The 25346-nt window shown below is 49.1% G+C and overlaps 1 protein-coding gene across 2 annotated transcripts in view; it reads left to right on the forward strand.

The window, feature by feature from the left end:
* The window catches only part of PTPRN (protein tyrosine phosphatase receptor type N), a 328193-nt gene that overhangs the window by 77134 nt on the left and 225713 nt on the right, over window positions 1-25346 (forward strand). For both annotated transcript variants that reach the window (XM_069227162.1, XM_069227164.1), the window contains exon 2: window positions 24021-24071. In XM_069227162.1, the coding sequence (XP_069083263.1) occupies window positions 24021-24071 (51 nt within the window). The remainder of the gene's footprint in view (window positions 1-24020; window positions 24072-25346) is intronic.

A 25346-nucleotide genomic window follows, 5' to 3' on the forward strand; every position in this document is an offset into this window, starting at 1 on the left:
ACACTCCTTTGTATCATAGTGCAAGGGTGTGCGCGTGAGTCTGGCATAGGTTTTGTACTGGAAGTTTGCCCTTCCAATACAAAGTATGACGCATAGACACACTTCAAAACCTTTACTACGTTGTATCTGTGCTGCACAGCGCAGCACGCCTGCAAAGTTGGAAAAGAATGGAGAAAAGAAAGCATTTCTCCTTTTAACGCCTGCTTTGAAATGGCATTAACGTTTGGCGCGAAACCCTGTCTACTATTGTTTGTAGATAGGGTTTGCGTCAAAACTCATGGGTGGTTGCATGGGAAGCCCCATGTACCACCCATGTAACGCCCGCTTGGTGCTAAGTAATGCAAAGTAGTGCTTCCCGCTGCTTTGTGTTACTTTTAAGTGATGCTCCAGCGCAAAATACATTTTGCGCTGGAAAGTAAATAGATAAAATAAAGTTTGGCGTCACTTTTGTGATGCAAACCCGACGTAAAATCTTACTAAATCTACCCCTGAGAGTTGTATACTGTGATAATCCAAGAAGCAGTGAGGAAGGACCCTTTGTAAACCATCACTCCAAACCCAGCACAGATCTCAGACTCTTCCTTTTCCCATCTCAGGGGCCACAGTCTTAGAGAGAGTATGTCCCAGAGGCAGAGCCCATTTTGTGAACAGTAGATAATGTGGCGGTTCACTTACTGGGGTCATTTCATGTGCGGGGGTAGAAAAAGGGAAAGAGGGAAAATATTCTGTTCCAATTTTTTGCAATGTAAATATTGGGAATCTGAGCTAGCAAAACTCTACGGCCCAGATTCTGGTAGGTGACAGGCAACGCCGCGCTGCACCCAAAGTTGCTGCGTTGCGTGACAGGGAGGGAGCAGTAGAGCCACGCACACACCTTAGTGCCATAGTGCTGGGATGGGTGCGTGAGTCTAGCACAGACTTTGTACAACGTGCTATGCCTCGACAAGTGGAAACGCTTTCCCTAATGTGTATGAGTGCTGTACAGCGCAGCACACGTGCAAATCCAGAAAAGCACAGGGAAATGAAAACATTTCTCCGTTTAACGCTTGGTTTTCAGCAGAGTTAATTTTTGGTGCTAACCCCTTTCTACTTATGTGTGAGAATAGGGTTAAGTGCCAAAACGCATGGGTGGTAACACCCATGTAGCGCCCTCTTGATGCAAAGTAATGGAAAGCAGAGTTTCCCGCTGCTTTGTGTTACTTTGCCACACAACCCAACGCAAATAACAATTTGCGTTGTTTCTGAATCTCAAAAAAAGTTTAGCCTTGGTTTAGCATTATGTTTGTGACGCTAAACCGACTCTAAACCTTTGAGAACCTGGGCCTACAAGTTCACCCTAGAAATGTTATGGTAGTTTGCACAATGTATTAGGAAAATACTTGTTTCTCAGGAATACAGCATACATTTTAATTCTCTGTGTGAGGTTTAACAAGGGATCTAGTGTACGGTGGACAAGTAGAAAGGATAAAACATGTCAGTGTGAGCATTGCATTGTGCAATTTAGGCCCTGATGTAAGAGGGCCTAGCGCCTCCTCGAGCCACATTAGCATCATGTTTTTTAGCTTATGAGGCCCAACGAGGCAAAATCGCTGCCCCAGATTTACAAAGTGGCGCAATGCATGCATTGTGCAACTTTGTAACCCCTTGCACCACATTATGCCTGCATCAAGCATAATGTATGCAAGGGGGGTGTGCCCCCATTAGGGGGGCTGAAAAACTGACGCAAAAAAATCTAAAAGATATTTTCTGGCATTTTTAATGCCTGCACAGAGCAGGCATTATAAGGGGCACACCATTGTGTTGGCACTAACAGACCATCAATAGTGTACATTTTTTTGACACTATAGCCCCCTACCCTGCACTGTGGTGTGCCATATTTTAACTATGACGCACACATGGTGGCGGTAGGGTGGCGCTAAGGGGCGCACCACCATTTTCCTAAAATCGTCCCCCTAGTGTTTGTTAGCATGTGACAGAAAGGGGATGATTCAAGTCCTACTCTAGTAATGGGGTGTTCATTAGAGCCCCCCGTAAGGGGCAATGAGTTCCTTACTGCCACAGGGACTTTTTTTGATTAGAAGTATTAACAGAGGACATTCCTGGCAGAGTTTCTATGGGTCAGACGGATGTAGCTTAAGCTTTGCTATTTCCAACAGCTAATGTTTGTAATTCTCTATTAGAAAATTGTAAACTGCTATTTACAAGAGTGTGTTTAATACTGTTTGTGATTCCCACACGGGTCGCGGGAGACCTGCCTCATTGATATTCATGAGGCAGGTCGCAGTTTGGGACCCATTTGGGAATAGCCACAATCACAGGGATGCTTGCCTGCTGGGGTCAACAGACCACCATGTCTGTGATTGCTTTTTAAATAAAAGGAAAACATTAAGCATTACAAAAGAAACATTATGTTTTCTTTACATTTTTTAAGAGTAGGCAGTGGTCTGTGGGACCACTGCTTCCTCTTAAAAAATGTTTTCATCCCCATTCACAAAGGAAAAGAGGTCCGTGGAAGGCACTGAATAAGAAGCAGGCAGATGAGAGTGACAGTAAGGTCATCCAATGGTAAGCAGGGGTTGGGCTGCAAGCTCTGCAGGCTCATCTGGGTTCTTGTTAAGGGCACAATAAACCTTTCGGGTGGACCCAAAAATAATACGCCCCAAGTCAGACGTCAGAACCTGGTGCCCAGTGGTGTGAGATGCTGCAGCCTCAGCCTTCGACCTCATTACTCATCCCACAGAGAGGATGGCTAATTTCATTGAACAATAAATGCACCTTATTCCTTTCTAAGTGATTTGGGGTGGGGCCATATGTATAAAAACATTTTTATCGATTGCAAAAATGCTTTTCCATTTGTACAGAGTACAAATTTCGATTTGGTATCATGTTTCCAAATCGCAATTTGTGCTCTGTACTTAGTGATACATAATTATAAGAGACATGTTCACGACAACCCTTCCAAATACCGAATCGCAGTGCTATGTACGAATGTTTAGCAACAACAGTCACGAAGCATTCATTTTTAACAGACATCTCAAGGGCGGTGGGAACCATTCACAAATGGGAAGGGGTTCCTACTGGACCCCTTTCCCTTTCTGAATGTTGAAACAAATATTTTTTAGGAGAAGGCAGTGGTCTACCTTCTCCTAATAAATGGAACAAACATTTCATTTTATTTTTTGAAACACACCCTTTTCCATTTAAGGAAAATGGTCTGCATTTAATTTTAAAAGAGATTGCTTTATTAAAAAGCAGCCACAGACATAGTGGTCTACTGACCCCAGCAGGCCACCATTCCTAATGGGTCGCAAATTGCAACCTGCCTCATTAATATTCATGAGGTAGGTCTATTGCGACCCCATTAGGATTCGCTATTACTTACTTGTACATTTCATTACATTAGGAATTGTGATTTCCCAGTTGTGATTCGCAAAGAATCGCAATTAGGAACTTGCAGTCCCTTTAATTCTGTACATGTGGCCCATAGTTCTTACATGTCCTAGCAAACAGTTGCACAACCCCTGAGGAGAATATGTGATTAGTAAGGGGAGAACTGAGGTTCCCTGCAGGGTTTCAGTGTACAGGTCCTGCTTATGGATTGACCGCACATCTGGAAGCTGGCGTCCCTGTTGGAGTTCATTGATAGTCGACCGCTCTTTCAAAGATGAAAAGCCCAATGTCTCTGACTCCTATATTTCACTGTTTAGATATCTGTATCCCTCTGATCTCTCCATCCCTGCATGCCCATGTCCCTGTCTCTGAGCTGCAGGAAAGCAGGTTAACATTCACAGCAGGTGTCCTCCTTGCCTCGCTCATGTTTGATGGAATGGGTGATACCATTCCCTTTTTTTATCTAGGTCTCCTCTCTCACGTTTGATGGAATGGGTGATACCGTTCCCTGTTTTTTATCTAGGTCTCCTCTCACGTTTGATGGAATGGGTGATACCATTCCCTGCTTTTTTTCTAGGTCTCCTCTCTCACGTTTGATGGAATGGGTGATACCGTTCCCTGTTTTTTATCTAGGTCTCCTCTCTCACGTTTGATGGAATGGGTGATACCATTCCCTGCTTTTTTTCTAGGTCTCCTCTCTCATGTTTGATGGAATGGGTGATACCGTTCCCTGTTTTTTATCTAGGTCTCCTCTCTCACGTTTGATGGAATGGGTGATACCATTCCCTGCTTTTTTTCTAGGTCTCCTCTCTCATGTTTGATGGAATGGGTGATACCGTTCCCTCTTTTTTTCTAGGTCTCCTCTCTCATGTTTGATGGAATGGGTGATATCGAGGTCTCCTCTCTCATGTTTGATGGAATGGGCGATACCGTTCCCTCTTTTTATCTAGGTCTCCTCTCTCATGTTTGATGGAATGGGCAGTACCGTTCCCTCTTTTTATCTAGGTCTCCTCTCTCTTGTTTGATGGAATGGGCAGTACCATTCCCTGCTTTTTATCTAGGTCTTCTCTCTTATGTTTGATGGAATGGGCGATACCGTTCCTGCTTTTTATCTAGGTCTCCTCTCTCTTGTTTAATGGAATGGGTGATACCATTCCCTGCTTTTTATCTAGATCTCCTCTCTTATGTTTGATGGAATGGGCGATACCATTCCCTGCTTTTTATCTAGGTATGTCTCTCATGTTTGATGGAATGGGTGATACCATTCACCGTTTGTCTCTTGCTTTCCTTCCTCATGGCCGATGGAGAGAATATTGACAGAAACCTGTTTGTCTCGTCCCCTCATAGTTACTTTTGGGTGATGGATGCTAACATTCTACGTTGGCCTGTTTACCTTTTATCTTGTTTTTTTCACTGGGTATTAACATGCACAATTATCTATCCTTGTCCTTTCTAATGTTTGTTGCATGGGCGCTAACATTCACTCTGTGTCTTTCCCGCTCCTGTTTTTAAATAGGTGTAAATATTCACTATTTATCCCTCCCACACCTATTTTTTAATAGGTTTTAGCATTTCATATTATCTCTCCTTCCCTTATCTCATGGTTTATTGAATAGGTGTTAACATTCAATGTGTGTCTCCCCCACTCCTGTCTCATTGCCTTTGAATGGATGTTAACATTCAATGTGTGTCTCCCCCACTCCTGTCTCATTGCCTTTGAATGGATGTTAACATTCAATGTGTGTCTCCCCCACTCCTGTCTCATTGCCTTTGAATGGATGTTAACATTCAATGTGTGTCTCCCCCACTCCTGTCTCATTGCCTTTGAATGGATGTTAACATTCAATGTGTGTCTCCCCCACTCCTGTCTCATTGCCTTTGAATGGATGTTAACATTCAATGTGTGTCTCCCCCACTCCTGTCTCATTGCCTTTGAATGGATGTTAACATTCAATGTGTGTCTCCCCCACTCCTGTCTCATTGCCTTTGAATGGGTGTTAATATTCAATGTGTGTCTCCCCCACTCCTGTCTCATTGCCTTTGAATGGGTGTTAATATTCAATGTGATTTGTCTCTCTCACTCCTGTCTCATTATTTTTTAATAGGTGTTAACATTCACTGTTTGTCTCCCCCACTCCTGTTTCATGTTTATTTGAATGAACGTTAACATTCCCTCTACGTCTTTCCTGGTTCTTTCTCATGGTGTTTTGAATGCGTCTTAACATTCAAGGCCCATATTTATACTTTTTTAGCGCCGCATTTGCGCCCCTTTTTGACGCAATTGTATTTTGTAAATTTGCGCCTCTTTTGCATTAAAAAGCGGCGCAAATGCGGCGCCAAAAAAGTATAAATATGGGACTGACTGTTTTTCTACACGACACCTTTCTCATGTTTTTGTTGAATGGGTGATTCTGATGGCGTCCCCATTTTCCTCGTCTTCTCAGTTCTGCTAGTTTTAGAACAATGTGTTGACATTCCCAGCTTCCTCGTTCTTTCCTGGATATAGAATGTTCTGATAACATTCCCTGTTTTCCCTGTCCTCTCCTGGTTTTAAAAGGATGCGTTACTATCCCCTGCTTGCCTCTTCCTCTTCTGGTTTTAAAATGTTCTGATAACATTCCATGTTTTCCTTGTCCTCTCCCGGTTTTAGAAGGATGCGTTACTATCCCCTGCTTGCCTCTTCCTCTTCTGGTTTTAAAATGTTCTGATAACATTCCATGTTTTCCTTGTCCTCTCCCGGTTTTAGAATGTTCTGTTAACATCCCTGTTTTCCTCGTTCTCTCCTGGCTCTAGAATGTTCTGTTAAAATTCCCTGTTCTCTCCTGGTTTTTGAATGTTCTAATAACATACCCAGTTTTCTTCTTCCTCTCTTGGTTTTAGAGGGTTCTGTTAACATCCCTGCTTTCCTCGTCCTATCCTGGTTTTAGAATGCTCTGATAACGTTCCCAGGTTTCCTCGTTCTCTCCTGGTTTCAAAATGTTCTGCTAACATTCCTTGTTTTCGACGTCCTCTTCAGGTTTTAGAAGTATGTGTTAACATTCCAAGTTTTCCTCATCCTCTCCTGGTTTTATAATCTTCTGTTAATATTCCCTGTTTACCTCGACCTCTCCTGGTTTTAGAATGTTCTGTTAACATCTCCTGCTTCCCTCATCCTCTCCTGGTTTTAGAAGGATGCATTAACATCCCCTGTTTGCCTCTTCCTCTCCTGGTTTTAGAATGCTCTGATAATATTCCCAGTTTTCCTTGTCTTCTTCTGGTTTTAAAATGTTCTGTTAACATTCAGAGGTTTCAACGTCATCTCTAGGTTTTAGAACTATGTGTTAACATTCCCAGTTTTTCTTGTCCTCTCCTGGCTTTAGAATCTTCTGTTAACATTCCCTGTTTTCTTCGTCCTCTCCTGGTTTTAGAATCTTCTCTTAACATTCTCTGTTTTCCTCGACCTCTCCTGGTTTTAGAATGTTCTGTTAACATTCCCTGTTTTCCTCGTCCCCACCTGGTTTTAGAATGATGGGTTAACATTCTCAGTTTGCCACATCCTTGCCTGGTTTTAAAATGTTCTGTGTTAACATTCCCAGTTTCCTCCATCCTGTCCTGGTTTTAGAACGCTGTGTTAACATTCCCTGTTTTCCTCGTCCTCTCCTGAATTTAGACTACTGGGTGAATATCCCCTGTTTTCCTCACCCTCTCCTTGTTTTAGAATTCTGTTAACATTCCCTGTTTGCCTCACCTTCTCCTGGTTTTAGGATGTTCTATTAACATTCTCACTTTTCCTCGTCCCCTCCTGGTTTTAAAACGATGTGGTAATATTCCCAGTTTTCCTCGTCCTCGCCTGTTTTAGAATGGTGTGTTAACAGTCCCAGTTTGTCTCATCCTCGCCTGGTTTTAGAATGTTCTGTGTTAATTCCACGTTTCCTTTGTCTTGTCCTGGTTTTAGAATGATGTATTAACATTCCTAGTTTTCCTTGTCCTCTCCTGGATTTGGAAAACTGTGTTAATATTCCCTGTTTTCCTCGTTCTCTCCTGGTTTTAGAATGTTCTGTTTTCATTCCCTGTTTGCCTCACCTCCTGGTTTTACAATACTGTGTTAAGATTCCCTGTTTTCCTCACCCTCTCCTGGTTTGAGAATGCTGTTAACATTCCCTGTTTTTCTCGTCCTCACCTGGATTTAGAATGCGCTGTTAACATTCCGTGTTTTCCTTGCCCTCTCCTGGTTTTAGAACTATGTGTTAACATTCCCAGTTTTCTTTGTCCTGTCCCGGTTTTAGAACACTGTGTTAATATTCCCCGTTTTCCTCGTCCTCGCCTGGATTTAGAATGTGCTGTTAACATTTCCTGTTTTCCTCATTCGCTCCTAGTTTTAGAACACGGTGTTAATATTCCCTGTTTTCCTCACCCTCTCCTGGTTTTAGAATTCTGTGTTAACATTCCCCGTTTTCCTCATTCTCTCCTGGTTTTAGAATGTTCTGTTAACATTCCGTGTTTTCCTTGCCCTCTCCTGGTTTTAGAACTATGTGTTAACATTCCCAGTTTTCTTTGTCCTGTCCCGGTTTTAGAACACTGTGTTAATATTCCCCGTTTTCCTCGTCCTCGCCTGGATTTAGAATGTCCTGTTAACATTCCCTGTATTCCTCGCCCTCTCCTGGTTTTAGAATGTCCTGTTAACATTCCCTGTATTCCTCGCCCTCTCCTGGTTTTAGAATGTTCTGTTAACATTCCCCGTTTTCCTCGTCCTCTCCTGAATTTGGAACACTGTGTTAACATTCTCTGTGTGGGAGTCCTAGCCGTGCTCCACTTTTGGTTTGGAGGATGGGATAGCGCCAGGGGTGTACCTATCCATGGAGTAGCAGGTGCAGTGGCACCGAGGCCCAGAGGCCTAAGGAGCTGACTGCACTGTGCTCCTTGCTTGCACTAGGACCTGTAGTACCATTAGCACGTCACTGAGTGGCACCCCCTCTCTCTCGGCAGCCCCCAGTGTGTAGTCTGGGGGGCACAGTCCTTGCATTAGGACCTGGAGTACCCTTGCCACGTCCCTGGTATGCACCCCCACTGTCCCAGGCGCCCCTAGGGCCTCTGGCTTGGATCTACCTGTATATCAGTACCCCTCCCCTGCTCCCTGCTCTGGGGGGGGGGGGGGGGGGGTGACTCACTCTCTGACGTCAGAGGCTGGCAGGTCCCTGCTTCTCCCTCCTGGTCCCTCTGACTCACCGCACATCAGATGTAATTGGGGAATTACGGCTCCCTCGCCTGCTCGTCCCTTTCACGGCGCTGGGTTGGTTTCTGTTCAGAGACAGCCCCGGCAGCCGCAGCTCCCCGCGTCCAGGCGCACTGGGGGCCAGATGGGGAGATCAGCTTCACCCCATCCGAGGCCTGCCTCCTGCAGGGGAGAGGGGGAGAGAGGCCTCAGGGGGGCGAAGACACAGGGCTGCAGGGAGTGGTGGGGAGATGGGGAGACCACAGGGTAGAGGTGCAGAGATGGAGAGACCACAGGACGGTGGTGGAGAGATGGATACAGTCTGAAGGGGAGAAGTGGGGAGAGGCCTCAGGGAGACAGTGCCACAGGGAGGCAGGGAGTGGTGGAGAGATGGAGAGACCACGGGGGAGAGGTGGAGAGATGGAGATGCCACGGGGGAGAGGTGGGGAGACAGGGACAGACTGCAGAGGAGAGGGGGGGGGGACAGAGACAGGCTGCAGGGGAGAGGTGGGGAAACGGAGACAGGCTGCAGGGGAGAGGTGGAGGGATGGAGACAGGCTGCAGGGGAGAGGTGGAGAGACGGAGACAGGCTGCAGGGGAGAGGTGGGGGACGGAGACAGGCTGCAGGGGAGAGGGGGAGACGGAGACAGGCTGCAGGGGAGAGGGGGAGACGGAGAGAGGCTGCATTGGAGAGGTGGAGGGACGGAGACAGGCTGCAGGGGAGAGGTGGAGGGATGGAGACAGGCTGCAGTGGAGAGGTGGGGGACGGAGACAGGCTGCAGGGGAGAGGTGGAGGGACGGAGACAGGCTGCAGGGGAGAGGTGGAGAGACGGAGACAGGCTGCAGGGGAGAGGTGGAGGGATGGAGACAGGCTGCAGGGGAGAGGTGGAGAGACGGAGACAGGCTGCAGGGGAGAGGTGGAGTGAAGGAGACAGGCTGCAGGGGAGAGATGGAGGGATGGAGACAGGCTGCAGGGGAGAGGTGGAGTGATGGAGACAGGCTGGAGTGATGGAGACAGACTGCAGGGGAGAGGGGGGGACACGGAGACAGGCTGCAGAGGGGAAGCTTGCACAGAAGGCCGGAGGACGGGTTACAGGTGTAGCAGGAGTGTAGGATGGCAGTAGAGGAGAGCAGAGGTGACAGAAGGGCCCACAGCTCTCAGGGTCTTCACCAGCAGACCAGCCGGGCACCTTCACTAGCAGCTCTGACACTCAGGGCCCCTTGCACGGTCTCCTGGTGAAGAGAGAACAGCCATCTGTGTACACTGTCCCAGTTAGCTCTGACACTGAGATCCCCCCCCCCCCCCCCAACAGAGTCTCCTGGTGAAGAGAGAACAGCCCTGTACACTGTCCCAGCCGGGCACATTCACAGGAAGGTAAAAGGCGTTGTGGGCAGGGAAACACCAACTGCCTGGGCCCCATGCTCCATCACTGGGGCCCTGAAACCTGCTTCCCCAGAACCCTAAGACTTGTATGCCCTAGGCTCCATCAATGGGGCCCTGAGAGCTGTGCCCTGGGCACCATCTATGGGACCCTGACGGCTGTGTGTCCTTGGGTCTCTCCCTAGGGCCCTGAGAGCTGTGCCCTGAGACCTGTGTCCTGGGCTCAATCCATGGGGCCATGAGTGCTGTGTGCCCTGGGCTCCACCCGTAGGGCCAGAGGCCCTGAGAGATGTGTGTCCTTGGGTCTATCCCTAGATCCCTGAGAGCTGTGCCCTGGGGTCTATCCCTAGGGCCCTGAGAGCTGTGTCCTGGGGTCTATCCCTAGGGCCCTGAGAGCTGTGCCCTGGGGTCTATCCCTAGGGCCCTGAGAGCTGTGCCCTATACCCTAGGACTGGGGCAGGATGGGGGCTGGGACCCCACAGAGTGAGTGGACCCCCCCACACCTCTTGCCTCCTCGTCTAGATGTCGTCAGATCCGGGGGCGGAGGAGGGAGGGGCAGTGACCCCCCCTAACCCCCGGGGGTGGGGAGTCAGGGAGGTGGGGGGCAGACGCCAGGTTGTGAATGAGATCCGAGGAGGAGGGGAGTGAAGGGAGTGAAGGGAGTGAGTCACTGCTGCGTCCACCGGTGACTCACCAGCTGCTGGCCTTATCCATGGGAAACTGGGGGTGGGGGGCCCCATCTGAGGGATGCACGGGGGGCTCCATCTGAGGGATGAACACAATATCCCCCCCCCCCCAACACACCACACAGATAACGCGGTGACCTCCGGTGACGTCAGCCCGGCTCCTGAAATGCGGAGGAGGCGCTAGAGCGTAGGCGCTACATGCACCTCTGTCGTGACGTCAGCGGAGGCTATTGAAGAGGCGGTGGGGGTGGGGGGGGGGGGGGCTGGCTGACGCAGGGGCAGGAGATCCACCGGGGGCGGGCTGGTGCATAGTTTGGGCTTGTATTTTGTTTGCATTGTATTATAGCTGTCATGCAGCGCCTCCTGCCCCTTCGCTTAGGCGCTTTGTAGGGCCGGTTGCGCAGTAATCCATGGGGTGGGTGGCGAGAATCGCTTTGGTGCCGCGTGTGAGGGGCCAGAGAGGAGCTCTTGCTTGAACATAGCACCTAGAAGTCTTGTGGAGGAGGAGGTGTGAGAGGCACGCTTCAAGTGGAGATATAGAAGTGCAGGTACTCACTATTTGCACAGACGTGATTTTGGCACTGCCTTTGCGACCCCTGCCTTGTCCCTTGCGACCCCTGGCACTGCCTTTGCGACCCCTGGCCTCATAGTGGCAAATTCAGTGCTAGAAACAGAAGCAGCTCCTCCGTATGGACGTCGCTTGGGGCTCCGCTCTCTGTTTTCTGTCAGTTTTTTTTATCACACTGATACTGAATAATAATGTGCTTTTCACTATTAGTGCAATAAAACTGGAGCACAGTTAGATTATGCCCCTCCATGGCAGCTGAGGTATGTAAAAATGTGTTTAAACACATGTTGTGTGTGTGGTTGCGGGTGAGAGTGTGTTTGTGTGAGAGGGCATGTAAGTGTGAATTTGCGTGTGTGTGTGTGTGGGTGGAAGTGGAGGTCAAGGAGCACGTGGGGTCATTTCTGCTAACCCTGGCCTTCTGGTGAATTGACATGCATTTATTTACAGTACCTGTTTGCTCTTGAGAAGTGCCAGTACTCTCCCATTAAATGTACTGTAGCAGTGCTGAGGAGTGCCGGTACTCTCCCATTAAATGTACTGCAGCAGTGCTGAGGAGTGCAGGTACTCTTCCATCAAATGTACTGCTGCAGTGCCAAGAAGTGCCAGTACTCTCCCAGTAAATGTACTGCAGCAGTGCTGAGAAGTGCCAGTACTCTCCCATTAAATGTACTGTAGCAGTGCTGAGGAGTGCAGGTACTCTCCCATTAAATGTACTGCAGCAAATCTGAGAAGAGCTGGTACTCTCCCATTAAATGTACTGCAGCAGTGCTGAGAAGTGTAGGTACTCTCCCATTAAATGTACTGCAGCAGTGCTGAGAAGTGCTAGTACTCTCCCATTAAATGTACTGCAGCAGTGCTGAGAAGTGTAGGTACTCTTCCATTAAATGTACTGCAGCAAATCTGAGAAGAGCTGGTACTCTCCCATTAAATGTACTGCAGCTGTGCTGAGAAGTGCAGATACTCTTGTGAGAGGAGGCCTCTTTTTGCATGGTTAGCCCCCACTTTTTGCCTGCTATTGATGTGTTCTAGAAGTTGGTAGTGCTAAACAGGTTCCCTAGGCCAGAGCTCTTTCCCTAAATCTGTTGTGATGCTTGGCACAATTAGGTACACTCTTAAATACCTTTATAAGTCCTTAGTAAGTGGGTACCCCAGAACCCAGGGCAAGAGATATTAAGAGTAGACCCCTGGAGGCATCAGCACTGATTGTGCCACCCCGAGGGCTCTGTACCCAGACACACCCAGCACTGCCATTGCAGGCTGAGTGTACTGGGGCAACCCTAAAATGACAAACTCGACATGGCACACTCTCTGTGTGCCCTGTCCCCCCTGCACTGAATATATTATGGATAAGTCACCCCTCTGGCAGGCCTTCCAGCAGCCCTAAGGCAGGGTGCACCATATTATGTGTGAGGGCATAGCTGCATGAACAATATGCCCCCACTGTGCCCCAACAAACCAAAGATATAGTGAGTGAACAGAGCAGCCATTTTACATGCCCGAGTTTCCCAGCGACATGATGGCTACTCTGCACCCTGGGTTGTTTGGTATCAAACTCAGGATAATAAATCCAAACTGGTACCAGTGTTGGATTTAACTCTAAATGTACCCAGGGGCCACCTTAGAGGTGCCCCCTGCAAAAGCTAACCCTAACTTGCAGAGTTGCTGACTGGTTCCATCCAGCTGCCACTCCAGACGGCCAATATACAAACCTGGGGGAGAGCCATGGCTCTCTGGTTTGTAAGACAATGCCCTTCCTGGGCGGAGGAGCTAACAGCCCCCCCCCACCTCAGGAATGTGCAACACCCTAGCGGTGAGCTTCAAAGGGCTACAGCCCCTGAGACTCGAGCCCCAGACCTGTTGCTAGTAGGAGAGGGCTTCCCCCCTTGCAAACCCCCTTTTTGGGTGGGAGTAAAGGCGGGAAACCAGACAAATGGTAGGAGGAGTGGCCTCACTGGGCCTGCACAACTCCTAAGGGCTTGTATGTGAAGTGGACCCTCTATCTAATTTTTCTCCATCTTGGAATGGAGGAAAACAGCCAATCAGGTTTAAGGAAGTAACCCTTCCCACAGGAAGTGGTCACTGTAGTGGGTGTAGCCACCCAAGGGTAAGTGTCCCATTGGACACTACCAGGTTTCCCCTAAAACACCCATTAAATTAATTATTTAGTGGGCTCCCCTAGACCAAGAATTTAGATTGAACAGGAAGAAAAAAGACAACACCAGAGAACCCGCCAGGATGAGAACCGAGGACCTGCTGCACCAGAAGAGGCTCCAAGACCCCTGCTTGCTGCACCAGAGTCCCAACAATCACCACTGCGGAGGAGCTGACCACTGGACTGACCTCAAAAGCCCCAGAGGACCTTCAGGGTTCCTGAGTGGAGGCACCGCTCAAGAAGATCAAGAAACCTGCAAAGGACTAACAAACCAGTGAGGGTCACGTCACTGAATCGCCGATATCTCCGTGACCGGAAGTTTTAGCTGGACCCGACGACACACCAACGACCACCTAGACGTGACCCGCATCTGTGCCAAGTGTGGTGGCACTGCACCCTCTAGTGGCCGAAATACAGCAATACCCTGGCTACTGATCAGCCGACATCGGACCAGCAGAAAACCAGCTCCCCCAGTGCTGAAAAAGGATCATGAGGAAGCCCCAGTCAAGGGACTTCAGGAACACCCCGGACCTCTGACCAGAGTCCTCCGTTGTCCTGTAAGCTGCCCTCAAAGAGACTCACCTCCAGCGGACTCCATTGCGCACAGCATCCAAGGCCTCCAAAACGCCCTGCACCCGGCCGTACTGCACCTTGCATCGCGGGATCTGCTGTGTACCCCAAGTCTCCAACCCATTGCGACCTCAACAACCCATGGGTACCCCAAGGCGCCATCTTTAATCCTGCAAACCAGCCCTTTTTGCAAGTGGGACTTACACACAGCTCTACCAATTCATAGTAGTCAAGCACTATAAAACATGAGATAAGGTACCCCCTGCTAAACATTTTGAAGATACTGCAAATCACTAAGGTGACCTGTGACCATATAGAGGAAAGAGGCCAAACGCCAAGTTTCGGTTTAACGTCAAGTAAGTTGCAGTATTCTTATAGTAAATGACAGGAGGCACTTTATTCCTTATAATACATGGTCACTACACCACCCTTCCCAAAGACAACTTAAATACTTACTGTGGTGCTCTTTCATATGAAAAAAATGGGATGCAAAATTAAAAACACCAAAAAGCAGTTGAATATTTGTTGCAAAAAGATTACACTCAGTTTGCTACAAGTCAGATTTAAAAAAACATGCGGTAGCTCAGAACGTGTAGAAACATGCAGAGAGATTCTATTTTCGCTATTGCTACCTCAATCATGGAAAAATAAACATGTTGACATAAATATCTCCTTTCTGCTTATCACTGTTCATCTAGAAAAACACAGCAAAGGGAAGAGGGCATGTTTCGTTTTGATTTTATAAAGCACAATCTTGCTATCTTGCCCTTCTCTTCTGCTGCTCACTCTGACAGCAGGCATTGTGACCTCAGAACGCAACTGTAATAACTTATTACAGTTGCACAGCTGCATAATTTCTTTATTACAGAAGACTAGAGATGTCATAAATCACCTGCAATAAGCAAATTCTAGACAGGCTTTTATACAGGGATTGCAGACTCTTGTGTATTGTAAAGTGTATAGGATAGTATAGGCTATCACCATGCTTATAAAGTGTATAGGATAGTATAGGCTATCACCATGCTTATGCCTATAAAGTGTATAGGATAGTATAGGCTATCACCATGCTTATAAAGTGTATAGGATAGTATAGGCTATCACCATGCTTATAAAGTGCTAACATTTCCTTGCTTCGTCAAGGCAACAGCTCTGTGGTGTTTGACTACAGGGACATACCACCACATCTCCCCCATGGTTCAGGATAAGAACATAAGTTTACTTTAACCCTTTTAATCCAGTTTTCATGATAACTGACCGTGGAGCTTGACACGGGTGATGTTTGTGTTCCATTTGCAGTGAGGATCACTCGATGATAATGGGTAACAACACGGTGTGATGGCGTTTACGTGATTAGGTATGGCTAGCCAAGTAACTATGGAGCATATTTCCGACAGGCTTGTGCCTCCAAAGTGTCACTTTTTTTGATGCTCCCATGACGCATACCTCTCGACTATACGAACGAGGCCACGCAAAGCCACTGTGCGTGGCTTTTCATGGCCTCATAGATATGGAGGAAGGCAAAGCCGCGCAAGTCACTGTGTCGTCATACTCTGCGCCAGGGGGCATTTTATGGGCATTGCGGTGGGTCTTCCCCTCACAAAACCCATGGATTTTAATGCTGCCCCGGATTTACTTACTCACATAAACCTGCAGCAGCACCAAAACCTTAACGCCTCCACTAGTTTGGCGTGACACTCAGAAATATTTTTTTTTCTCCTCATTGTTCCCCTTCCCATGTGTGCTGCATTCTGCAGCACCCATGGAAAGAGGAAAATGTCTCTCTATATTGTTTTCCTACAGGAAGGTGCCCCTCCTGCACAAAATCAATCCTGCATGCAACGCAGGTATCTTTACACCATGGTGCAAGGATGCCTGCGTTGGCGCTAGGCAGCCAATTGTGCGTCAGCGCAGGGGGAAAGGACAAAAATGCACCATATTTTGTGACTACGGTGCGTTCCTGCCCTTTCACGTTGTCGTAAGACAGCGCAGTAGGACTTGCGGCACTGCCCTATGCCAATTCCCCATAATTTTACCCTATGTTTTCAAGTGTACTGCATGTCCTGGCTGAAATCCAAACACAAAAATATTATTGGATTCTTCAATATTGGCACTTTTCTCACACACACATCACAGTACATAACACGCATCATCAATGAGTAGGTGGGGCAAGGGATCCCATGGTCTTGACAAAAGCCTGAGGCCCATTTGTTGGTCTGCGTTGGATGGACAAAGCATGTTGACCACATGGATATATGAATGTCATGGCACCAGGTGACCTTTCTATGACCAGATGAGCCTTTCATGGCACCAGGTGACCCTTCTAGGTCCAGATGAATCTTTCATGGCACCAGGTGACCCTTCTATGACGAGATGAGCCATTCATGGCACCAGGTGACACTTCTATGACAAGATGAGCCAGCTGTTCATGGCACCAGGTGACCCTTTGATGACCAGATGAGCCTTTCATGACACCAGGTGACCCATCTAGGTCCAGATGAGTCTTTCGTGGCACCAGGTGACCCTTCTATGACCAGGTGAGCCGGTCATGGTACCAGGTGACCCTTCTATAACCAGATGAGGCTTTCATGGCACCAGGTGACCCTTCTATGACCGGATGAGCCTTTCATGGCACCAGATGACCCTTCTATGACTAGGTGAGCTTTTCATGGCACCAGATGACTCGTTGTTGGCCAGAGAAGTCTTTCATACCACCAGTTGACCCTTCTACATTCAGATGAGTCTTTCATGGCACCAGGTGACCCTTCTATGACCAGATGAGCCTTGCATGGCACTAGGTGACCCATCTAGGACCAGATGAGACCTTTATACCACCAGGTGACCCTTCTGGGACTATATGAGTCTTTCATGGCACCAGGTGGCCATTCTACGACCAGATGAGCCTTCTGTGACACCAGATGACCGTTCTATGGCCACATGAGCCTTTCATGGCACCAGATGATTCTCTCATAACCAGATTAGGGTCCTATGACACCATTACATTTGTACAAAGCACAGTTCCAAGAACTCACCTAAGACTATATGGCCTTAGAAGGAAGGGAAAGAAGTTCCTTATGCACTTTGCATCGGTGTCGTCCTAGGACGCACGCAATGTATTCTCGAACTGGTATAAAACTTAGCCTTTTAAATTGTCTGTTCCAAAATTGTGGCCTGTGCATTGGAAGTTTATCCGAGTGTCCCAATGCAAGGTGTTGCAGAGTTTCTGTGATGTCAGTTTTTGTAAGCATGTATAAGACAACTCTTGGGGAGGCAAAATGTAAGGCAACTTATTTGCTCCCTGATTTTTCATCACTCTCACTGGCCAATGCTGTTCTTCTCTGTCCCTTATTTTACCTGATTTATTTTGCATCTTAGTTTATGGGTTTTATTTGGCTTCGCTTTGGCTCTGCTCGGCTTTTTCCTTCTTTCTGACGTCAGAAGGAGCTGGGGCCAAATGTACAAAGCCTTTTTCCATCCGCCAACGGCCCAATTAGCAGAAACAAGTCATTTGCGACCGGAAAAATTCCTTTTCTAATGTACAAAATGTAAAATGCGATTTGGTAACTTGTTACTAAATCACAAATTGCATTTGCTATTCGGTATTCGAAGGGGCCTGTTCCGGGCGTCCCTTCCAAATGCCGAGTCGGTATCGTATGTAGCACTGTTTCGTGACCAAAACAGTAATAGTTTACTACTAGTTTAAAACTGGTGGTAACCCATTCGCAAAGGGGAGAGGGACCCCTGGAAGCTTGATTGATTATAAATCAGACATTGATACGGTGGCCTGCTGACCCCAGCAGCCACCATCCCTGTGATGGCTGCGATTCCTAATGGGTCACAAACCGATACCAACCTCATTAATATTCATGAGGTAGGTCTAGTTGCGACCCACTAGGGATTGCTAATAAAACTCAGAAGAGTTTTGCACATTAGGAATACCGATCTTCTAATTGCGATTTGGAGAAGATTGCAATTAGGAAATCAGGATTCCTAATGTTAGTACATCTGGTTCTTGGTGCCTTGATGGTATCAGCAATCATATCTTGATCTGTAGCCAACAATCAGAAAGATTGACAAAAGAGGAGTTTTCTCTTTATGGGTTTTATCTCCTTGGCGTCACCCTCTAAAAGAAATACTTGGTACCTTCTATGTATACTTCTGTGCTGGGTGGCATTGTGGCTAGTGGGAGGAGTCAACCTTGGCTCAGGCATTCTACAAGAGCACGTGGGAGCCCTTGTTAGCCTCCAGACCTTCACACGAGACAGATGACTCTCACTTGAGCAGGTGGGTCTTTCATGGCAGCAGATGACTCTTCCAGGACCACTTTGTAACATGAATCAACATTGACAACAGCAAACCAAACCCTTGCAAAGTTGGGGCTTTCTGGTGGGCGGATTCCAGGACGGAACCTGCTCTATAGGCCACTAAACCCTTGAGCGCTACAGTGAGAAACAGACTCAGTTTCCTGTACTTCATGGCTCTCAGAGCACTGGCCCAGGAGCCCCCTCCAAGGGTAACTGGTACTCCCCGTGACATTCAGAGGTGAGTGCCTGCAGGCTGACAGGCCCTGTTAGGGCAGAGAACCATCTCACGTGAAGCAGGTGATACTGAGTACACACCCCTGACATCCCCTTCCCCTGGGAGTGAGCTCGCTGCTGTGAGTGATGCTGAGCACACGTTCCTCCCTCAGGACTGACCTGGCTGCTGTGGGTCACACTGAGAACACGCTCCCTCCCTCAGGACTGATCTGGCTGCTGTGAGTCACACTGAGCACACGTTTCCCCCTCAGGAGTGAGTTAGCTGCTGTGGGTCACACTGAGAACATGCTCTCTCCCTCAGGACTGATCTGGCTGCTGTGGGTCACACTGAGCACACATTCCTCCCTCAGGAGCCAGGTGGCTGCTGTGGGTCATACCGAGAACACGCTTTCTCCCTCAGGAGCGAGCAGTCTGCTGTGGGTCATACTGAGCACACATTCCCCCCTCGGCAGCGAGCTGGCTGCTGTGAGTGACACTGGGCACACATCCCACCTCAGCAGCGAGCTGGCTGCTGTCGGTGCTGTTTACTCTGCATTTGACTCAAAGTCCAGGGGCGCAGCCGGAGCCTCATCTGTTGCTGTGACTGACTGGGCAGCTGCTGTGGAAACACTGATAGCCATGGGTGCACCAGAGGCAGCTCTGTGCAGTGAACCAGGCGGGGGCGCCCCGGGCGAGGCTGGTCCCCGCACAGCTCAGTCTGCTGTGAGGGAGGGACTAGGCCGTGGTCGTCTGTGGCTCCTTTTCAGGCCCATGCCTTGCTGATCGACACATGTATGTGGCCCTGATTGCAAAGGCATGACTGAGCGCTGCTGAGAGATACTAACTTGTGCCGACGATATTCATCCGGTGGCGCCCATCCCCAAACATCAAGAATCCGCTAGAACCGCGTCCGGCCACCGGATGAGATCTGTGGCCGCCCGGACGGAGGAGAATGGCCTCAGGCAGTGGGGGCAGCACTGAGATCGCCCTGTCTGGCAGGGCCCCCGAGGCTTGGTCAGGTGACTGGGGCCGCAGGAACTCAGAGTCGCTCCTAATCCTGAAAAAGTGGCAAGAAATCTGGACCTCCCGAGAGATCAGTGAGAAAGCTCAGGTTGGAGAGGTTTGTGGGTCCTGCAATGAGATCCTTCGTTGCTCGGAGATCTGTAGGGTCGATTCCTCCTCTGTGAGGGAAGATCATTACGCAGGCCCTGATCACCAGCCACTGAGATGACGGTAATGCCCTCTGTGTAGGCTACCTTCACACTAGGGTCAGCTTTCACCATCCTACAAGAGCTCTTAGACGCCTAGACCTGGCCCTGGTGACTTCTGGGTGAATTCACCCAGTCAGGAGTGCTGCCCTCCTGGCCTCCTGGCACTGGGACAGACCTCCACTGGGCACGAGGCCCTGGCATACCTCGTGGCTCTTATTACACAACAGGCAACATTTATTGGGGTGCTTCAGGGCTGGCATATTCCTACACGAGTGACATTGACGCTATACCAGAAAACCCTAAAATACCATAACAGGTACATATCTCACCACCAAACGCCTGTTAAAGTTGTGGGTGGCCTTGTAGTACTCTATATGACACAACTGGACGCATTGTCAGATATGGCAAGGTTAGCTAATCCCCTGGCATGGATTCCAAGACTCAGGTCATGGTTTTTACTGCCCTAGTAGAGTGAAGTACAATTGGGCAGTAAATGGTAGAAAGGGGGAGTGAATATTATATACATATGTAGCAACAATATTTATGCAATGACTGACTACGTTCAGAAAACATCAGTCAAGATCAGACATCAGGCTTTGGCTTACCTGCTAGTTTTTAGGTGCGTTGGTCGAACATATACGGAATTTCTGTAACACACTTAAAAAGTATATGAGGACAGGGTACCTGCAGGGGTATCATTTCCAGCCAATAAATGCCATTGCATGGACACTGCGGTATGACCAGCTTGTGCCATGGACACCAGTGTGGAGCAGAAGCTTCCGGGTCACTCTCAGCTCCTTCACAGTAGTAATAACATGAGAGTGTGAGAGGGACCAGCTGATGTCTGCCAGTACTAGTAACATATGATGGAGTGAGGGGGGACAGCTGATGTTTCCCAGTAGTAGTAACACATGATGGTGTGAGGGAGACCAGCTGGTGTCTGCCAGCAGTAGTAACATATGATGGTGTGAGAGGGCAGCTGGTGTCTGCCAGCAGTAGTAACATATGATGGTGTGAGGAGGGGCCAGCTGATGTCTGCCAGCAGTAGTAACATATGATGGTGTGAAGGGGACCAGCTGATGTCTGCCTGTAGTAGTAACATATGACAGTGTGGGGGGGGACAGCTGATGTCTTCCTGTAGTACTAACATATGATGGTGTGAGGGGGGCCAGCTGATGTCTGCCAGCTGTAGTAACATATAATGGTGTGAGGGGCAGCTGATGTCTTCCTGTAGTAGTAACATATGATGGTGTTAGGGAGACCAGCTGATGTTTGCCAGTAATAGTAACATATGACAGTGTGGGGGGCAGCTGATGTCTGCCTGTAGTAGTAACATATGATGGTGTGAGGAGGGGCCAGCTGATGTCTGCCACTAGTAGTAACATATGATGGTGCTAGGGGGACCAGCTGATGTTTGCCAGTGGTAATAATATTTCATGGTGTGGAGGTGTCTTTTTCTGTACACTGATGTCTTCTGGGCTTTGTAGTGAGATGTCATGGTGTGGGGGCAACTGTCCCTTTGTATTGTGATGTCTGCCAGGCATTGCAGTAAGCTATCATGTTGGGAGGATTGTGGGAAGATGTCATGGCGGGCAGTGTCAAAGGTCGCCCAGAGGATTTGTAAATCTTTGGCTGTGGGTCGGGCCCCAACCCTTTGATACAAAGACCATCCATGTGGCGGTGGGTCCCTGCTCTGGCCCAAGATATCCTGAATCCTGCCTTAAAAGGAGTCTAACTGGTGACTAGTTTCCAGTCAGTCCCACATCTCCCCTAAGACTCCCTCCTTACTGTAGGGCAGCCAGATGGATGGTGTTTGCTGTAGGACAGTCATTACCCAGGCTTCCTTCTTAATTAGAGACCACTTTGAGTCAGTCAGGGAGTACCCCCTCCCAAAGGGTGTTTATAATACAGGGCATTAGAACACTTAGGCCCTCATTACAATCAATCAATATCACTCAATCAGTATTTGTAAATCGCAGCTACTCACCTGTGCGGGTCTTCCTTGGAGACCGCCAAAGCTGCGGGCGCCCGACCGCCACTGCTGGCGGTCTTCCGACGTCCATATGACAGGTACTGCCGGATTCCGCAAAACTTTGGGTGGAAATCCAGCAGTAGTCGTGCTGGCGGTGGCAGGCGCTGTGGCTGTCAACCACTGACACCGCCACACCAACAGGACACCGCCCATCATATTATGGGCCATGATACGGCCTGGCGGTGTCCTGATGGCAGGGCGCTGCCGGCGGTTGAAGCACCCCTTCCCGTTCCCTGCTGGACGACCTTTCCCCGGAACAGGTAAGGTGATCGTCCGACATGGGAGGGGTGTGGGAGGGTGGGGGGTGTTTTGTGTGCGTGTTTGAGTGTGTGGTGTCTGCGTGTGTGCATGAATGTGTCTATGAGTGGATGTATGTGTGTCTGAATGTTGAAGTGAATGCATGTCTGCATGTAAGTGTGTATGTGTGTGTGTCTGCGAGTGTTGTGATGAATGCATGTTTCTCTGCGTGGGAGTATGCATGTTTGGATGGGTGTGAGTATGCATGCTTGAATGTGTGTATGAATTTTGAAGTGAAGCGTGTATGGATGCGTGTGAGTGAATGCGTGTATGAATGTTGTGAATGCGTGTTTGTATGCGTGTGAGTGAATGCGTGTATGTAAGTGTAGATGAATGGGTGTATGCGTGGTGCATGTGGGTGTCTGTGTGCATGTATGTGGGGAAGGGGGTAGGAGGATGGGGCGCTGTGGCTGAAGGGGGAGTGGGGCGTGAGTGGGGTGTGGGGCGCTGTGGGTGAAGGGGGGGTCTAGTGCTTGCTGGGGGGAGTCGTCTACCGGTGACGAAATTCCCTGTCGGCTCCTAATACCGCCAGCGGTCTTCTGTGGACGGCCGGGTCGGAGATGGTCATCTCTGGCCCCGCAGTTCCGACCGCCATAATGGTATAAGTGGAGATGTGGCGGGTTGGCAGAGGCTGCACTGCCAGCCTGTTGGCGGTGGAACCACCACATTTACGCTGGCCATCAAAAGACCGCCAGGGTCAAAATGATGGCCTTAGTGTCTCAGACTGAACAACAAGTTTCAGTCTGTGGCTTTCGTGAGCGGGCCTTCTGCAGGACTGGAGCATTTCAAGCAGAATACAGGAGCAGAGCCTCTTCACTCCTCCCCTTTTACTGTGTTGCTTGTTTTTGGCAGGAATGATCTCCTTCCCTGGCATGGCACACATTCTGCAGCCGTTCTCCTGTGCCACACTCACAGTCGCTTGAGACGGGCACCAGGAGCGCTCGGGTCAGGCTTCTAAAGGCTCTCAGGGTGGCATTGGTATATGTGGCTCCTCTGAGAGAGGGCACTGATCCCGGGTAGTGAAAGGCTGTGTAGTGTAAGGTGCTGCTAGGATAACCCTACACCCTCGCTTTCCTGCTGAGAGGGAGGGCCAGAGGCTATACCCTGCTGTCATAAACCTTCTTGGGGTCAATAGTGCCAGTCCCACCGTGCCCCTCAAGGCACATCCCTGCCCCTTCCTGACCAGAACTAAGCAGAGTGGGGGTCACTCGCACCCCACCCACAGGTCCACTGTAGCATCACTGGTGTGAAGCTCAGTATCCTGAACCACAGAAGCTCACTAAGGCCCTCATTCCGACATTGGCCGGCGGCGGTCGCCGCCGGCCTGTCGGGGGCCGCCAGAATACCGTTCCGCGGTCGAAAGACCGCGGCGGTGATTCTGACTTTCCCGCTGGGCTGGCGGGCGGCCGCCTTCAGGCCGCCCGCCAGCCCAGCGGGAAAGAGGCTTCCACGATGAAGCCGGCTCGGAATCGAGCCGGCGGAGTGGAAGCTGTGCGACGGGTGCAGTTGCACCCGTCGCGTATTTCACTGTCTGCAAAGCAGACAGTGAAATACATTTAGGGGCCCTCTTACGGGGGCCCCTGCAGTGCCCATGCCAGTGGCATGGGCACTGCAGGGGCCCCCAGGGGCCCCGCGACCCCCCCTACCGCCATCCGGTTCCCGGCGGGAGAACCGCCGGGAACTGGATGGCGGTAGGGGGGGTCGGAATCCCCTCGGCGGCGCAGCTAGCTGCGCCGCCTTGGAGGATTCCTATGGGCGGCGGTACACTGGCGGGAGACCGCCAGTGTTGCCGGTCCGACCGTGGCTTTACCGCCGCGGTCGGAATGCCCATTGGAGCACCGCCGGCCTGTCGGCGGTGCTCCCGCGGTCCTCCACCCTGGCGGTTTGAAACCGCCAGGGTCGGAATGAGGGCCTAAGTGTTTTTACAATTTCATGAGATGCCTCTCTAAATATGTGTTCTTTCCTCATCTGCTGCAGTGTGTCCCTCTCTTCACCGTTTTCACCTTCGTCTCTCTCCCTCTCCTGCAGGGTGCTTGTTCGACAGGAGGCTCTGCGCTCAGCAGGAGGTCTGTGTTCCAGGTGAGTGAATGGTCAATGTATCACTCGTGCAGCTCAGTGGCTTGGAGTGTTCTTTTTAAGTGTGAGTGCCAGTGTGTGTGGAGTATGTCTTTCTTTCCTTCTCCACTTCTCCCTTTCCTTCTCACCTTCTCTCCTTCTCCCTATCCTTCTCCACTTCTCCCCTTCTCCCTTTCCTTCTCCACTTCTCCCCTTCTCCCTTTCCTTCTCCCCTTCTCCCTATCCTTCTCCACTTCTCCCCTTCTCCCTTTCCTTCTCACCTTCTCTCCTTCTCCCTTTCCTTCTCCCCTTCTCTCCTTCTACCGGTCCTTCTTTCTCCTTTTCCTTCTCTCCTTCTCCCTTTCTTTCTCCCCTTCTTTCTCCCTTTCCTTCTTTCTTTCCTCCTTTCTCGCCTGCTTTCTCCTTTTCCCTCTTTCTTTTTCTTCTTCTTTCTCCCTTTCCTTTGCTCCTTCTTTCGTCCATTCTTCTCTCCTTCTTTCTCCCTTTTCTTCTCTCCTTCTTTCTCTCTTTCCTTCTCACCTTTTGCCCTCTCTCCCTTTCCTTCTGTCCTTCTCTCCTCTTCTTTCTTCCTTTCTTTCTTTTTTCTTTCTTTCCTTCTTTCCTTCTTTCTTTCTTCTTTTCTTCTTTTCTCCTTTCTCCCTTTCCTTCTCTCCTTTTTTCTCCCTTTCCTTCTGTTCTCTTCTTTCTTTCTTTCTTTCTTTCTTTCTTTCCTTCTTTCCTTCTTTCCTTCTTTCCTTCTTTCCTTCTTTCTTCTTTTCTTCTTTTCTCCTTTCTCCCTTTCCTTCTCTCCTTTTTTCTCCCTTTCCTTCTGTTCTCTTCTTTCTTCCTTTCTTTCTTTCTTTCTTTCTTTCTTTCTTTCTTTCTTTCTTTCTTTCTTTCTTTCTTTCTTTCTTTCCTTCTTTCTTTCTTTCTTTCCTTCTTTCCTTCTTTCTTCTTTTCTTCTTTTCTCCTTTCTCCCTTTCCTTCTCTCCTTTTTTCTCCCTTTCCTTCTGTTCTCTTCTTTCTTTCTTTCTTTCTTTCTTTCTTTCTTTCTTTCTTTCTCCCTTTCCTTCTGTTCTCTTCTTTCTTTCTTTCTTTCTTTCTTTCTTTCTTTCTTTCTTTCTTTCTTTCCTTCTTTCCTTCTTTCCTTCTTTCTTCTTTTCTTCTTTTCTCCTTTCTCCCTTTCCTTCTCTCCTATTTCTCCCTTTCCTTCCCGCCTTCTATCTCCCTTTTTTTCTCCTTTTCCTTCTTACTTTCTTTCTCCTTTTCCATCTGTCCTCCTCTCCTTCTCTCTTTCTC

This window comes from Pleurodeles waltl, chromosome 3_2 (assembly GCF_031143425.1).
Source record: "Pleurodeles waltl isolate 20211129_DDA chromosome 3_2, aPleWal1.hap1.20221129, whole genome shotgun sequence".
In the NCBI taxonomy this organism is placed as follows: domain Eukaryota; kingdom Metazoa; phylum Chordata; class Amphibia; order Caudata; family Salamandridae; genus Pleurodeles; species Pleurodeles waltl.